This window comes from Pomacea canaliculata, linkage group LG6 (assembly GCF_003073045.1).
Source record: "Pomacea canaliculata isolate SZHN2017 linkage group LG6, ASM307304v1, whole genome shotgun sequence".
Taxonomy (NCBI): Eukaryota; Metazoa; Mollusca; class Gastropoda; order Architaenioglossa; family Ampullariidae; genus Pomacea; species Pomacea canaliculata.
The window spans coordinates 14,306,264-14,323,514 of record NC_037595.1 but is presented as its reverse complement, the minus strand read 5'-3'; the positions used below and the strand labels follow the sequence as shown (position 1 = coordinate 14,323,514).

The 17,251-nt window shown below is 44.6% G+C and overlaps 1 protein-coding gene across 1 annotated transcript; it reads left to right on the top strand.

Annotated features, from left to right (window-relative positions):
• Positions 1 to 9,384: 9,384 nt before the first annotated feature.
• On the top strand, positions 9,385 to 17,251 carry LOC112567168. The gene is made up of 3 exons (XM_025243743.1): positions 9,385 to 10,464; positions 14,994 to 15,268; positions 15,468 to 17,251. The coding sequence occupies exons 1-3, from the start codon at positions 10,321 to 10,323 to the stop codon at positions 15,469 to 15,471; spliced, it is 423 nt and encodes a 140-aa protein (XP_025099528.1). The 5' UTR covers positions 9,385 to 10,320; the 3' UTR covers positions 15,472 to 17,251.

Here is a 17,251-nt window from a genome sequence, read left to right as displayed (position 1 = left end):
GTAAAATGGCATGGTGGCATGGACCGGCAACTAGTTAATTATTGACTGTGTACTATACCTTCATTATTTTTCAAACGACAGGGCAGAGACATCAAGATAAAATTCTGCAACCATTCTTGTTCGTACTACAGCTGTACATCTACAAACATCGGTTGACGTCACGGATGTTCACGAGGACACGTGATTGAGAAATAGGATTCCAGCTGACACTTTAATTGATATACAGTATATATATATTCTAGCTCTCCCATTGGCTGAAGTTTTGACAACGTGAGTATATCTACGTACGTTAATGATAATTAGACAACGTAAGTATATCTACGTACATTCATAAAACACTTATTTTAAATTTTTGGAGAATATTATTTTGAGTTTAATAGCATTATATCTGCTTTCACGCCGAATACTGGTCTGGTAGCTAGTTCACCATGAGTTGCCAGGAGAACCAGTCCTGTATAACCAGCACACAGTCACTCCAGCAGCAAACCAGTCTATGTAACAACATGTAGACATTTGCTGTCCTTCTTACCGGACGCACGCTGACACTTGGACACGAAGCTAACCTTCAGTCTGAAGGCCATCAGCCTCCCAGCCAGCCAGACAGCCTCCCAGCCAGCGCCAGAGAGGGCGTGAGGTCAAGGTGAGAAGAGAGCATGCCCAAGCTGCACGCGTCACTCGCCCTCTCCCCTTACCCTGATCAAGGGCGGTAATTACTGTCCACGTCATGATCGATGGTCTCCCTTTCAAGGGGTCCATCAGGAGGAGCTGCACGACAGAGGATGGGAGAGTCTGATCGCTGAACACTGGAATGTTTTTTTTAACTGCAGAAGTTTTTCTTTCCTGCATTTGATTTAAGCGCAGTAGTCTAATGCGGTCGTGCACCTAGGAAGTGGTTTGTTGTTTACCGACCACAACATCGTCCGTCATTTTAATTTCTTCTGTCAGTTTGTGTGCAGGTACGTGTACGCAGAACAAGAAGAGCTTTGTATGTCGTCATGTCACTCTTTATAATTTTATTTGTTACTGTCTTTTTCTTTACTTTTGTTCACAATTTAGTCCAACCTCTCTCTCTGTAAGTGAGTGTGATAGAGAAAACGAAAGTGTATGTGTGTGTGTATGAGTGTGTGGTTGTGTCTAAGAGAGGAAATGTGCGCGTGCGTATTTATCTTCTTCCTTTCTTCCGCTTCCTCTCACGATTTAGCTATATTTCACATTTAGCAGTCTATTCCTTAAGCGGAAAACCCTGCAAGAATAAATAAATAAAAATAAAAAAACATGGAATTTCCCTTCACTAAAAAAAAAAACAAACCCATTTGTTGAGTACTTCGTTCTTGTTGCAATGCCCGGCGCTGGAGATAAAGCGATGTGGAATAAAATTAATGTTAACTTCCCACTCAGGAAATAATGAAAGTCGGCCGGCTATCAGGTATGTCGAGGAAAGAACATTATAATTATTAGTTAAATAAACACGTAAATAATATGTCATTTGACAAGTCGTGTCAAGTCCATGCTGTCCCTGACAAAAACCTTTACACTTTGAGCACTTCTCACTACAAAATTGAAACAAAAAAGAACTTCACCCATCAGCAGACAGGAGTCAGGTTGATCTCATTAAGTACGCTCTTAAGTTAGAAGGAAAGTTGAAAGGAAGAAAACATTGTCCCCATGATTAAAGTATAGATAATGAAGGTAATCACAAAACAAGACAAGACTATTTCATTGTTTAGACCCTAACAGGAGGGAGGATGACATCACAATGGCTGCACATTTCTAAAACAGTACATAAAGCTAAACTGCAACATGTGTAATATACAGATCGTACGATAATATGGTGTATTGTTGTCTGTTAGGTACCTCTATATGGGTACTATAATATATACTACATAGTTCAACAACAAATTAAGAGCTAGAGAGTGTGAATAACAAATTACTACTTAGGTTATCGGCCCGCATTACAGTATTATCACTTGTAATTTTTACAACACATACAAACTAGGCATAGTAATGAGGAAAAAAAAAACCCCAGAAAGTAAAGAGTGTTATCATCTAATGGCTGTGAGTGCAGTGAATGTTGAGTGGTTCGCCTTGTCCACGGTACAGTAATGAATGTCGGGGGTCAGCTCTTTTCCGTACGTAGAGCGGTCCGGTGGCGCAACGGTTAGCGCCTGTCACCAATACAGTGAAGGTTGGCTGCCCTGAGTTCATTTCTCGTCTCGGGCACGCTGATCTTTCTCTGCACGTGACATCTGTTTACAGGGCTGGCTGCTTGCCGTAATATAGCCTTAGCTGCTGACACGGCGTAAAACACAATCCCCCCCCTTTTCCCGTACGTAGCTAAGATTTGTGTGTGTGTGTGTGTTACAGTTTCTATTATTATTGTTATTGTCAGTCATTTTTTTATTTTTTCAGCTTCAGATCTCCTCTTGTCTGTTAAGTGTCACTCGCTAAACTTAATGTAAACTGTAATAATACTGTAGTTAACAGTTTAGAGTAGTGGTGTATATGAACTGTAATGTTAGGACACGTTATATTCTATATGTACTGTATGCATATTCTAAGCATATTAATATTAATATGCGTATATTAATTTGACACACGTGAATTTTACAGACTTACAAAATGTTAAGCCAAAAGTTCTCAGCAAAGAGTAACTTCCATTATAATGATATTATAATGATCGCTGTTCTTGATCGTTCAGGGGACGCAACCTATTAATAATACACAAGACGTTGTCTACAAGAGTTACGTCGCTTGAAGAAGCAGTCGTGGAGGAGCCGCTAGTCGGGTGAAGCGCGCAGTTTTATGATGCACGTCCGTGCTGAAGGCGACTGCCACGTTGGTAGTAACGATGATAAATACTGGTAAAGAGGTGTCGGCTACTTTAGAAGAAAATTGTGTCCCTGTAGAAATGAGTCAGCTTCTTTCCTTGTCATAGGCAAAACAAGCATCAACTCGTTTTTTTTTCTTGTTTCCCACAAGAAAGTTTTAATTCACCTTTGATAAAATTAAGTGAAAATTTTGGTCGTGAAAACGAAGCGTGAAACTTCGAACATGGAGCTAGTGAAAGAGCAGTGAAGTAGAACTAAAACCAAGTATGAGCAGAACCAGAGTTGCAATAAGAATTTACCCTAGGTTAAGATAAACCTTCGAACAATCTGAGAGAGACAGACAGAGAATAGGATGGCGTGTCACAACTTCTTATTGCCAAGAGGAAGCTTGGGCGGAAATGGCATAGAATATTGTCAGAAGTATATAAATATATCCCAATGGTCAAAAATGAAATCTTCTGGTAACATTCAACCAAGTCTAAAATATGTATGATACTATCTATATTATATTGGTATTTTTGTATGAGAAATCTCAATTATTTCTCTTTATGGAGAAAATATTGTTTGTACGGACAATGCAGATACTGTAGCACATTTTGTCATTTCGCGCCCACATTTCGTTGTTGGTGGCCCACATAATAGAATGTGTTATAAGGAGTTATCTGTCCCTGACCAAGATCGCTGTAGGTCTACAGCGGTACAGATACCTTCTCCCGCACAGCAAGCAATGTGAAAGTTATTCTCTTGTAACAAGAGGCGCAAGAACACTGCCCACCAGTAATCAGTCTCATTTATAAACACACACACAGATGGAGAGAGAGAGAGAGCGGGGTTTGCAAAGAAGGAAAGATGCAGGGGGAGTTTTTGTTTGGCTTTTATTGTCACACCCAAGTGTGACCAGCTTTCGAGATAAAACCGTAGTCATCTGCAAAGCATCCATAGATCCGTAGAGCTCGGTACCGAGGGACATCGGTGACAACCAGACCTCCGCCCTCGGTTTCTGGAGGAGCCTACATTCCTGTAGGAATTGTTCTGTGGGCTGTTCCGCGTCTCCACAGGAGGACATTGGGAATGCCACCAGATGGAGCTTGCGGTAAAGGTGGTGCTTTAGTCTGTCGTGCCCTGTCCTGGTATCTGTCTAGTGGCTTGGGTGGTCTGTGCAAAGACTTGATGATGGTCTTTATCTCTGCCTAGTCTGACTTTGTTTTCGTCCTGCCTGATTTTAGCTCCTAATTTTACCATTCTGTCAGTCAATACCACAGTGTGAGGGTATCCACTGAAGTACTGTATTGGTATTTCTCAGTGATCCTGTCAGTTTAGGTAGCTGGTTATTGTGAGCGGCTTGTAGAACAGACAGGACATCTGTTACCAACACCACTTGTGAGTCTGCACGTGCTGCTGACACTGTTCACTGCACAGATCAGGGCTTCATCTTCGGCTCTGCCGTTGGTGCAGTGAACGCCTGTTGGTATGAACCATGCAAAAGCAGCCACTAGGACACCTGGTCGGGGGGAGAGTGAGAGCACAAGCCTTGAGAAGGTGTGTTCCTTGGCGGAGTGCAGTTGTTCCTAACGACGAGGAAAGCGGCGAAACATTTCCTTCACTGGCTGTGTCTTCCTGTGACAAAAATACCTTCGCCAGCAGACCTAAAAAGTTCCTTGGCCACCTGCCGGTATTTGTTTTACGAACCCAATGTCGCGGTCAAGGAGAGTTTGCTGACCACATTTGACTTCCAGCCAAGCCACCAGCGTTTCGCGGAGAAAACACGCAGCGAGCGCCAAGGGAAAGAACTCTGCGCTTAGGCGCAAAGTCCGCAGCGGACGAGTTGTCGGCCCTTCGCATCCTGGGCGCGACCTTGAATGTGCTGGCATGTTTCTGGATGGGGCTGCTGCAAAAGCACAGTCAATATTTTCGATGCGACAGTCATATTTAGAAAGAGGGAGGCCCGAGGTGGAGGGTGTGCCAGAGGAGGGCTGGGGCTGACTAGCACGTACCCGCCGGCAGGACAAGAAAGGGAAGGTCGACTTTGTGGGCGACACGGCCACCTTCGAAATACTTGAGCTGGGCAGCTGCTCGCCAAAATGCTTTTGTAGAGAGAAATAACACACGTGAGCTGTCCACCTGTCCACCTGCCGATGTATATTTTCTTTCCCTCCCCCATTTCTCTCACTCTCTCTCTCACTCTCACATACACGCAGCGAGCATGACAGCACACACTCGCGCGCACATACAACAATATGCAAGTAACCAAAAATAAAAACACATATCTTGCATAATAACACATGACACCTCCTTATTGTCTAAAATAGCATTGAATAGTCGTGAAATGCTCTCTCAGAGACCAGGCGAAGGAGGTAAAGACAAAACTCATATTATTTATGCATTAATTTTCAAAATGACTGAAATATAGTAAGACAAGTTTTGTAGGTCACACATATTTCTATTTATATATATATATTTCTTAAAAATGACTGGAAGTTAGAAAAGCTTTGTATATTAGCATACTTTTTTCGATTTAGAGGTGGATATACGATGAACAGTATACAGGTTTGTTTTTACATTAGAATAGTTTGTTCCTTGTTGCTCCCTTGAGGAACATAAGGCCGCATTTCTTTTACATCCCGAGTACATACTGGTCTACCGTGTACAATTATCTCCTCTTCAGACATCAGTTTGGATTCAACACGCCAAACGAGGGCTCAGTAAGTCAGTCCTTTTCGTCAATTATCCAGTACACACTCGTCGGTGGCTAAAACGGAAGTAGGGGTCAGGGTTCGCCACTCAGCTGCCTTTACCGAGACACACGAACATAAGGAAATGAGTGGAAGCGATGACTGTGATTGCCCTCTTATCATAGAAACTGTCTCTGCGGTAAGTTTTTTTTTTTGTTAATTTTTAAGGCAGGAAAAAAATGAGTGTGATCGGCTTTCCCGATAATAAATATCTAAAGAGTCGAAAGACGACAGTTGTGAATACAAGCGATACGAAGAAAGAACTTCGTGCTAACGCCAGACTAAACGGTCAGCGGTCGACATTTCGTATCAGGTTTATAGATAAATGACTCCTTTTCAATCACCGAGATCCTAATATTGCATCGTGGGTGTGAAAGGGAAAGAATACAAGGTTTACCGCGATGAGATAAACAACTGCTTACAGTGTAAGCTCGAACCTATTTGCCAGGCTTCAAGAAAAGTAGAGTAAAAGAAGCGAGTTGCAGGAATGGTTGATCGGACAGTCGTTGGAAAGAGCTTTTAGGTGTGAAAATTAGCACTGTTCCAAGATATACGTTAATAAATACTCACAAAGCTATGCAATATATAATAATATACAAGAACGAACCATTGCAGAGATTTAAAAAAGTATGTAGTGAAATGTTTTGCCTACTGCCTTTAAATGGGATCACCAAACCATCAAAAATAGAAATTTAATAATAATAGTAAATAAATAAAAATAAGAAATTATGCTTTTATTACAGTTCTTACGACCAGCTCTTTATCCGTGTCAATGAAGCTGAAATTGTGTGGCATGTGGAGGCTGACAGGGAAACAATGCCATCAACTGAGTCACGCAAATACGCTCGACCCCCTTTTCCGGTTTGCGCACGGCACTGAGAGAACTGCTCAATGCTGATTGGATGTTGCCATTCGACACCGAGCTAAATGAAACTGTCATGGCTTTGACGACCAAATTGGCCACATACATCATCGTGATAATCACAGTTGAGCACCATGTAAAAAAAAAGATTGTTTACGCGAGGGTTCAGCGTTTCACTCAAACATGCAAAGTAGCAAACGTCACCTGCTCGTCACTCATGTCGATATTGTCCTCAGAAAAACTTACTGTCAATGTTAGATCAGTCTGAGGAAAGTTTCAAATAGTGTGGTCACTGCTGTACCAATATTCACTTTCAAGTTTGAAGTCGTTGGAGCTTTCAGTTATTGGCGGATGTGGACCTTCATCGTATGACGTCACACAAGACTACCCCAGACGCCAGTCCATGGGTAATGGAGGTAATTCACGCGGGGGCAATGCAGAATCTTCGCGACTTCTCACAGACACTCGGACGAACAATCAACGCATATACATGTATTCTATGGTCTGAGGGAGAGGGGGAGGTCGCCTGGGCGGAGTGGAGGTTTGTGTAGGTTTTAAGACACAAAAGACTTTCAGACTCGACCACTAGAGTACATCCGGGTCACGGGTCACCTAACGCCAGTATGTTGAAAGTTCCAGGACTCGAGCTCGTAGTGTGAGACGAACAAACAAACATCTTCCCGATGTCGCACAAACACGTAGATGGGAGTCAACGCATATATCGCACGTGGTGACAGGCGGAGCTCAGGTGCGCGCTCACACCTGGCGCTCGAGGAACAGAAGATGCTCCAGTCTGCTGTACGCAGTATGCAATGTTTGTATGAAACATATAGTATGCGTTATGAAGTATGTTGTATTCAGTATACTGAAGGTCCCAGACCATTGCAGTTTGAAACATTCGCCGGGAAAACGCGACTTCCGGGCGTATCCCAGTAGCACTTCAACATCTCTGTCAATGTCTCTTTTACAAAATTAGAAGAGCACATAATTTTCGACAGGTGCCTTTAATATTTCAAAAAGAGCTCGAAACACGAAAATGGACAAAATCTTCACTTGGTCACCAGGGGGTGCTGTGCAGGCGCCGGCTGACTGTAAAACTCCATTTCCTGCACGAAACGGCCGTGTTTTTGAAACTAGAGTTAGACTACAGCTTACCGACTGTCAGGCAAACAATGGACGCTGAAGTGAATACACTTTGACCACGAACTTGTATTACTGGACTGCTGGCAGACGATTTTCTACCGTTAACTGCTAAAACGAGGCATTAGACGAGAAAGCTTCCGGTTTAGTCACATTCTTTGTTTAGGCTCGCCGAGACTAGCAGCGGATCACTTCACAAGAGGCTAAGCGTTGGTCTTGGCAGACAGACAGCAGTCCATCTACACACGTCCATCCTTTGACCACCAACACCCACAACGATCTGTAAAGTGTCGGTGTTGTCGTGTATGTGTGTGATTGTGTGAGGTATCTGTGTGGTGTAGTATGTAGGATTGTGTGAGGTATCTGTGTGGTGTAGAACCGTGTAGTATGTAGGATTGTGTGGGGTCACTCCACGCTTTAAATATCAAATATTGTTTCAAAGTTGCTTTCAAATTATGCCTTGGGTTTAATGCATGAAAGAGGGGCCATGTTACTAACAGAACACTGCGGGATCAAGGGGTTGAGGGAGTGTTCCTATATTCATACTTTACCAGTGAAAACTTTCCTATATTCGTACTTCACCTGTGAAAACTCCTGTTTCTTGCGGCTTTGTCCCAGTGACACAGTATTTGTAGTCTAGTCTCGGACTAGATGTCCTGCCTGATACTGCCTGATGCAGGCTACTAATGGCTGGTACCTAAGTCCAGGAGGTCCTTTTCTCATCGAAAACTACACACCACAGCTGTTGATGTTGATGTTGATGTTGATGTTTGTCTACATGCCACGCGCCAAAGCTGTGGTCAGCGCGGATGTATTTTCACATCATGTCGGAGACAAAGGTCATCACGGACAGGTGTTGGTATCAAGACCAGAGCAAAGGTTGAGGACATGGACGTGTTGCCTCCAACGATGTAGATATATCGCGCTTTATATCCGTCATGCCCCTGTGTGCACCCCAAGGATACAAATGCAACCTGTCTCAAGCCCCTAATGTCCTGTCTATACACCCAAGTGCGTCTGAGTGCATTTTCATCAAAACAGACGCGAACCGAGTCTGCGGGGGATTTCTCAAACAGTTGTGACACAGCTTGAGATAACACTGATCCCCCTTCTTGTGGGAAGTACCCGGTCGCCCTCTGCACCCGCTGTCAGGCCAACCTCCCGCGGCCACCCTTGTCACCGTGTGCCCGTAGTTAGGCACCCGGCCTACCCGCACGTCCACGGTTCTTGAGGAGGATTAGCGATGTCTGCTATCTGACGACCCACCTTAGTCTGGCTGATAAAACACAGAGGGCGCTGCACCTCATTGCGACGTGTTCCTCTCTCCCAGACTTATCGCCCCCTGCTATTGCTGCTGATTCAGATTTTTAATCGGGTCCGCGTGTTATCATTAACGATATCCCGTCCTCAGTCATCGCTCTTGGTGGTGATGAGAGACTGCGCCTTAATCTTTAATTGTTAGGGCAGCTGTAATAAAAGTTGTCTCCCTTTTAAGACTTTTGCAATGTTGTTCTTCGTCGACATACATTCTCTTGGCCTGCTCTGGTTGTTTGTAGACTTGTACAGTCTAGTGGTGAGTACCCTGACGACGGTTATTTCGTAATCAGCAAGGAATAAACAAAAAGACTTTTAAGAGCCAAATTTTATTTGTTTAGCTCTTTTTTTTTCTCGTCTTCAACCCACATACCCGTCCCCCTCATCTCTCCTCCCCTCGCACCATCACCATTCTCTTCTCGCACCCCGGCGTTTGGATCGCCGCCATCTGGCGATCAGATGAGCAAATCGTTCGACCAGCTGCTCTCGTCATCCACTGGATCGGCAGCTGCGTAAACGAAACGCGGAAAGCGAAAGTCGTCGGCGCGCGGCACGCGGTAAGCGGAAAGCGAAACAAGACCGACGGTCTGCGTCGCCGCGCGGTGGCCACTGGGACATGCAGGACTGCGCTGCTGCCTCACCAGCAAGTCTTGTCGTCCCTCACCTCCTCACCTTGTTCTTCTCCACTCCGCTCTCGTCATCCTGGGAGGCAGTTTTGAATAATGCAGCAAGTGTTGGCGACATGGCCGAGTTTGTGGACCAGTGAAGACGGTGTGGTCTCCAGACGGATTGACAGCCGCCGCGCCGCTTTTGTGTCGCTTTTCGTGCGCGTGCATGCGTGCTTTTTTCTCTTCGCATTGTTTCCGACAGAAGAGAGCGCTTCCTGTGAAGCAGTGGCGCCGGGACATGTTGACATTTTGACGTAAACAATACGTGGGCAATGGAAAAAAAAATTTGATGACTTTTGGCGAGGCGATCCTTTAACCCTCTCCCTCCTCGCCCCTCTCCCTCTCCTAGTGTCAACTAGTGCTCGTGCGACCAGCCAGGAAATCAAACCAGCGGCGGTTGAGGGTCGCCAGGCAGGGTGTTTATAATCCACCTGGCGAGCTGGGACCTCGTCACAAGTCTCGGCGTGTTGCGCAGGTAGGGAGCGAGCTGTGACGTCAGTGGTCAGCGGCCAGTCCGGAGGGCGACCTGTGGCTGGCGTGGATTTCCGCGTGTGAATACATTAAGGGAAGCAGACGACAGGGAAACACTCTGTCTGCTCACTGCAGCGGTGACAGCAGCATCTACCGACAGCAGCACCGACAACAACTGTCCGGACACGTCCGTCCACAATCATTCTGCTGTTGCTAGACAGTGACACTCTCATAGTCTGTCCACAGCAGTGACGACAGCAACATACCTATCTTCTATCCCCACCAGTACCCTGTGACCAGTGGTGATGGACCAGCCAGAGGACACAACATGGACACATCCCCCGAGAGATGCCACCACCACCACCGGGGGAAGCAGAGATGATCTTTGCTCCGAAGAGACAGCCTCGGAAAGAATTGATAAAGCCCTCGAAACTCTGAAAGCAGAACTGGTAAGTGAGAATCCCACTTCAGTTTTAACTAATAGATGAGGACTTCATTTGAATTGTCATCTTGTTTGGCTACAAGCACAGGGCTGCTGGTGAACTCGGAAAACACATTGCAAATACATGAAGCTCACTGTTCAGTCATTCAGAGTTCAGATTGCTTAATTAATTAATGCTGTTTAATTACTCGGCTTTCAGTCAACTAACAGGTTGTCATGCCACCTAAAGTAAGTCTGTAAACTGTCTGGCCCACGTGTAGGTTATAAAGTTGTGTTCATTATCGTGTTTTCGTGCATAGGGCGTCCTTCAGTTCCAGTGTCTGTATGAGTTGTGCGCCGAGTGCTAGATGCCAGGTTCTCGTGTTTACTTCCATGATGGACTCCTACAGGTCCATGTGTTTGTACGTGTGATGTGGTGTATCCTAAATACCAAGTTATTGATGAGTTTTCAGCGTGTCTCCTGATTATACGGATGTATTGTCGGGAATGGGCACCTGACTTCATAAAGAGTTGGAGAAATAAAAAGCAGCGAGAGAGAGAGGAACCGACCTCGCAAAAACTGGTCACCTCCATCCCCATTGACCTAAAAAAAAATTAGGTGATGATAGTTTACCTCTTCACCCGATGAAGGGCACAACAAGTGCAGGTCTTGTTGAGCTGGACAGTGGAAAATGCTGTAAACTGTAATGTGCGGTGGCATGTGAAGTCCACACACAGTCCACACACAGTCCACACACAGTCCACACACAGTCCACACACAGTCCACACACTAGGGTGAATGGACGCCCGCTAACACTCCTACCTGGAATAAGTCCACACACTTAAATAGTGAAGAATATAAATCTCACTTTGTTTCTCTCTCTCTCACACACACACACAGAGTACGAGCACGCATATAAAACACATAAAGTACACACAGTCTACACATCTCAGTCGTAAAACACATAAATCACACACTTCACACTCACAGCAGATGTAAAAGACAAAATCCCATACACCGTTTTCACACCGCTCAAACACTTTCAGTCTTGAATGCATAAAATGCACGCACACACCCCACACACTTCAATCGTGAAAACAGAGAAATGCCAAACAGTCCAGACCCCGACGGGAACATCAGTCCCACGAACGCTTTAGCCGTGAAAACACAAATAAACAGCTGCTCCATACACTCCAACAGAAATCCCACAGTGACTTTATTTGTGTAAACAAGTAATCTGCTTATTGTTTTTCTAATTTTCAATGGCTTTTGCTTATAAATTCTGCTAGCTGAATATCGCTGTCACCTTTGCCAGACAAGATATTAACTAAGGTGGCATCAGGTGAGAGATAAAAATGAGATGACATCTGCAGGTACTGGGCATTTAAATAGAAAGTGATATTTGTCTTCTTGATCACTTTTACATGATGGGCAGGTCTCGTATTGGTCATTACTTGCAAACCATCTTTCTGGTTGCTGTCCACTCACTCTATCAGTCTCAATAGCTCCTGCTGTCCTCTGCCATCTATTGGTGACAGTTCCAAGGTACTTTTCGGGTTCAAATACATTTTAAATGCTGGAACCAGGAATAGTTGCTACCGTTTTCTAAGAGTGAATGTCGTTAAAAAAAAAAAACATGATATAAGCCGGTCCTTGAATTCTGCTAAAAATATGGTTGTTGGTCCTCTGTTCTCTGGTGTAGCCATACAATTCCAAATGTTTCATTAGACATCCAGTTGTGTTGGCCGTTCTCACTATGTCCACGGGACATCTTGTATGCCTGTCTGTTTAGTCTGTTCCCAGATAATTTAACTGATTTCAACCAGCATTTGATGCATTTTATACCTATTGTTATATGGAAGGGATATCTATCCTTCTAGTCATCTTGTTCGAAATATTCTGGGGGAAGTTTTCTTTGGTCTTCTTTCAGACCCCATATTTCTGCAGCAAATGTCTATTCGTTCTCTACCTGGGCGTCAAATATAAGTTTTGGTTACTTCAACATAGTGATGTGTGTGTGTGAGAGAGAGAGACAGAGAGAGTAGTTATGATGTGAATGACGATGAATGAATTTGTGAGACTCATTTTCTGTCTACTAACCAGTGTGTGCTCGTGCGACTTCATGTAACCATCCTTGATGGTGGTGTAAGATGCTCTGTAAATAAATATTTTATTATTCTGATTGTAGTATGGCATGTCTTTGTGTTAGCATTTCATGTTTGTATATAAGTATAACACATTTTCTCTGCCGACTCTCTCATACCATGTCCACGCTTCGGTTTTTGTTCTCGTCCTCATAGCAACGGTTTATAAATTTGGCTTCAAAATTAAAAATGCATGATGGGACAAAAATGTGTCTGAGCAAATTTTTTTTTTTTTCACCAAAAATATACAAGCCAGAAATGAAGTGGCAAGACTTGATACATTTATCAGTGAAAGTAAACTAAATGCATCTCCTCCATGCCCTTGTCACAAAGTTTCCAGACAGACGTGGATGGTCGAGGTCTCGACTGTATCCTAGAATGTGGACACGACAACAGACGGGCGTTGTTGTAGTCGTCATCGTGCCCGTGGCTGTGTCGGGCAGTGCACGAGCCATCAGTTCCCACTCCATGTTTATTGTCGTTAAAACACGCAACTCTTTGTTCCTCCACCAGCAAATTTTTTTTTTTTTTTCTTTTGCCCAACACTAGTTGTCGTCCATGCAGACCGCTACATCAACCAACTTACATACAAGAGAAATTATTTAAATGACTCGGACCTTGACAGAGTTTTAACGCATAGCATGTGACGAAAGCAACGACAGGTGAAGTTACCTACATGCAAATCATCTGTCTGTCTTATTCAGCAACAGAATAGGATAGAAGCGAGGCTCGGAGACGAGGATTCAGCTGACCACGGCGCATTTTATTTCAGTTGTCGTCTGTCACGGCATTGCTGTTCCTGTAACAAATTATGGGATGGCTGAAAGTAAAAGAGAGCGTGCACCGGCGAGGAAATATTCCCGCCCCTCATTTGTCAAGATTTTTTGTACATTTATGTATGTTTAAAAAAATTGTGGTGGGTGAGTTGACTGCATACAAAATCAACATAAAAACGTTTGTCGGTCAGAGACAAAAATAGCGCGACTGACGGTCACGTGATTTTATTCCTTGGGGAGGGGGTGAGAAGTCTGCGCGTGCGCACCTCGCGCTCCAGACAAGCTGATGATGAGAGAAATAGCTAGTATCAGTCTTTCACACCCTCTCCCTCATCATACCCACATACGTAAATACTCACATACACCTCCCCCAGACACACATCCATAAACATACACATACACACATACACATACACATAAGCTTCTCCTCCATCCTTACACACACCCACCAACAGACACTCAAATATCGTTATACCCCACACACATATTCCCATACACACACCCCTATCCACTTACGTTCTCAAACTCAGGCATGCACAGATAGACAAACATAGTAAACAAGAAGGGAATACTCGGGGAATGCTCGGGGAATTAAACTCACCTGTCTAGTAGCGGGAGGTACTTCTATGACATTGAGCAATGTACCTTCTATGGCAATGAGTGAGGTGTTGATTAGAATCTCTCTGTCTCTCTCTCTCTGTTATGATCCTGAGAGACAGTGGAATGTTTAATCCACAAAGTCAACGATGGCATTTGACCTACTTACTGCCAGACCAAAAAGCTTATTGTTTGTTTGTCAAGCCTCGTGAGAACTTCCTTCTCGCGCTGGCGCCTGAGTGCGTGACGCTCGTGACTGTTCCTGTTTACCCTGTGTGTGGGGAAAACCGAATAACAGGGAATCCTACGAGAATAGCCAAAGCATAGGAAGGACCGGGAATCGCTGGATGGGAGCTGATGCTTGTGTCAGTTATGTGTGCTCAGTCATCTGCTCAAATGTTTGAGCCCTTGGGATGCCGCGCGAAGGTTGCACAAAGTTGTCTTTCGCTCCTTGCGAACTTTGCTCGGTGAAAACTGAGTTGAGACCCTCGACAGTTAAACAGCTGAGTGGGAATAATCTCTGAGTAGTCTATCTGAGATAGAGATAGCCTGGCGTAGACAGCGCCGTCTACAGATAGTGATGGAGACTAGGACAGGTAGCGTGTGTGTGTGTGTGAGAGGGGTCATAGGTCACTGGGTAGAAGAACTATATTAACCTGAAATATTTCTCTCTATTTTCAGTAAGGCGATGTTTGTATACTAGTGTCACGTGTGTAGGGGGAGCACGCTGGCTCCGTGTGTAGGGTGAGGGTGATGACCACACAATCCATGGTCAGACAAGTTTGTCAGTAACGGTAGTTAGTGTATGACGTCAGATAAGGAGTTCGTTGCACGACAGACGAGAAAATGTTAGGTGGAGACAATAGTCTTGTGTATGCATCAAGTAGACTACAGATGAACGTGTAAATTAATTAATAACTACCCAGGACAAGAGCAATCCCAGATTTTTGATATTCATGTTGACTGTCTGAATGTGCGTACGTGTGTGTGTGTGTGTTTGTTTGTGTGTGTGTTTGTTTGTTTGTGTGTGTGTGTGTAGGTGGCTATGCGGCAGCAAGATGTCCAGCTTCTGAAGCAGCTCCTCCACATCAGCCAGAACATTCGCCGCCTGAAGCACGTGCGCTGCAGCAAGTCAGGCCTCGGAGACTCGTCGCGTGCAGCGCGAGCGGGTCAGTTCCCAGCGCATGCGCAGACCGATGTTTTTGCGAGAAGCGGAAGTAGGAGGTCAGTGGAAGCTACCGTGTCAGCAGCAGCATCTGAACGAATGCGTAACGGTCCTTCGTTCGCCTCAGGTCACCTCCACATCAAGTATCGGCAAGTCTCCATTTTCTCTTACTAATGCAATATAATAAATATTTTTCTGAACATTGTTTACTACTTTAGTCTCCGCGCAATGTTCCAGTATTAATTATATTAATTAGTATCTACTTCATGCTTCACTGTTAATATGTAGTTCATCTCTCTCTCTCAACTCTTATAGTAATAGTAAAGATGGTCTCCCCTGTTGGTGCAGATGACATTTCTAACGAAGAGGAAGTTGACAGTCAGTACGGGTCTGCCACGGACTTGGATCTGAAGGTAACATCGCCCTGCGCGTCACCAGATGCCAACAAAATGGCTGCCGGGTCTCCGACCTCCATCACATCTTTGGCCTTCACACACGCCGAGCTCTGTGGAGGAGACTTCTCGTACGCAGAACTTTTGAGACGAAACGTGCGCCTGTGGAAGTGGAGCGTGGGACACGAGAGAGACTACCTGGCCTGGGGGCAGCTGTCGTGTGTCTTGTAACGTGTGGGCTGTAACACTGTATGAACTGTAGCGCTGGGCTGTAACTGGGTGCAGCTGTGTGCAGCTGTGTCTTTCTGGAGGCGGTTCACGAGTGCTGAACGAGTCTACAGTTGCGTGTGCTGCTGACAGCTTGATAATGTTTTATTGTAGACAATGTTCAGTCAGAAGTCTTGTGAACAGCTGGAGGAGCTGCAGTCATCACAAAACGCGGACGAAGAGAAAGCCTGCAGCTGCATCACATGCGATGAGTCATTGAGTATCAGCATGAACAGGAGAACTTGAATTTGTTGTTTACAAAACAAATCTGTCTTATGAAGCTTTATTTTTTTACACACAAAGGTGCAAAGTTTATAAATAGCAAGGTATATATATATAAAACACACTGACATATCTACATGGAGACGTGGTCTTAGCTTAGTTTCGGACCTAGCAATCCGTTATGTACAGCAGGTAAGCAGCTGCTGACAGAGTTTCTACAGTGACCTTTGCTCCGCCGTCATCTTATTATTTCTCTGCCTGCCATCATCAAAGATGTTTTGTGGGGCGTTCTGCTGGTCACATGACCAAAGCGGGCAGGTAACTGAAAGCACGTGGCTGCTGGTCACTAAATTCTAAATACTCACCTGGGAAAATTGAAGCTGCTCTCAAAGAAGCTAGTACAGGGGCGGTCGTCACAAATAGGTAGGTGGTTTGTTTTCATTAGGTTCATGAGCTGAACACCGCAGACGTTGCAAACTGCCAGCCTCCACTCGGTAAACGTGTTACATGTAATATCACCATGGTGATGTCTGGTTTCCAAGAGAGCAGCGGTGCCACCGCGACCTCCGTGGTATCTAGAGAGCACGCCGCCGGGACTACCCTGAGTGTAAGCAACCGTGTGATTGTCTACATGAGACCTAGAGACATAGTCCCCAAAGATGTCCTCCGCTTCTTAGTGTGCTTCTTCCTAGGCGAGGTAAACTCTTACTGCTTCTGACTTGTCACGAGGTGAGATGCTGTGTCACCTGTCACACCTGTTGTTCCGATTTTCTCCTCTGTTTATGCCTCACCTGTCACTCCTCCTCTCATCTGTTTGTCACCCAGTGCCCGAAATTTGTTCTTCTCTTCATCAGGCAGCTGTAGATAAAATCATCATTGATGGGAAAGGATTAGTCGTCACTGGCGACATTATCGATGTTGAATACGATGCTGGCTGGTGATCACACTTAGTGAGTTTAAGGAAGGGATAAAACAGGCCGCAGGACTTTTACAATCTGTTTTTTTTTCATTAAAAAAAAAAACTTTTTAAGAAAAAATATCGTCAGCACATAAATCTGCGAATTCGGAATAAAAAGAAGCTTCAAGACCTTTTGATTGTGACACTAAGAAGTATTGATACAGAATATCGATACTGACACGATACAATCACGATACATAAGTATGCGGCCGTTATATTTGATTGTCTTCCATGGTTGTTATTGTTTGTTTCATGCTAATTTTAACATGTGGGTGCTTGCTAGGCAATTAAAC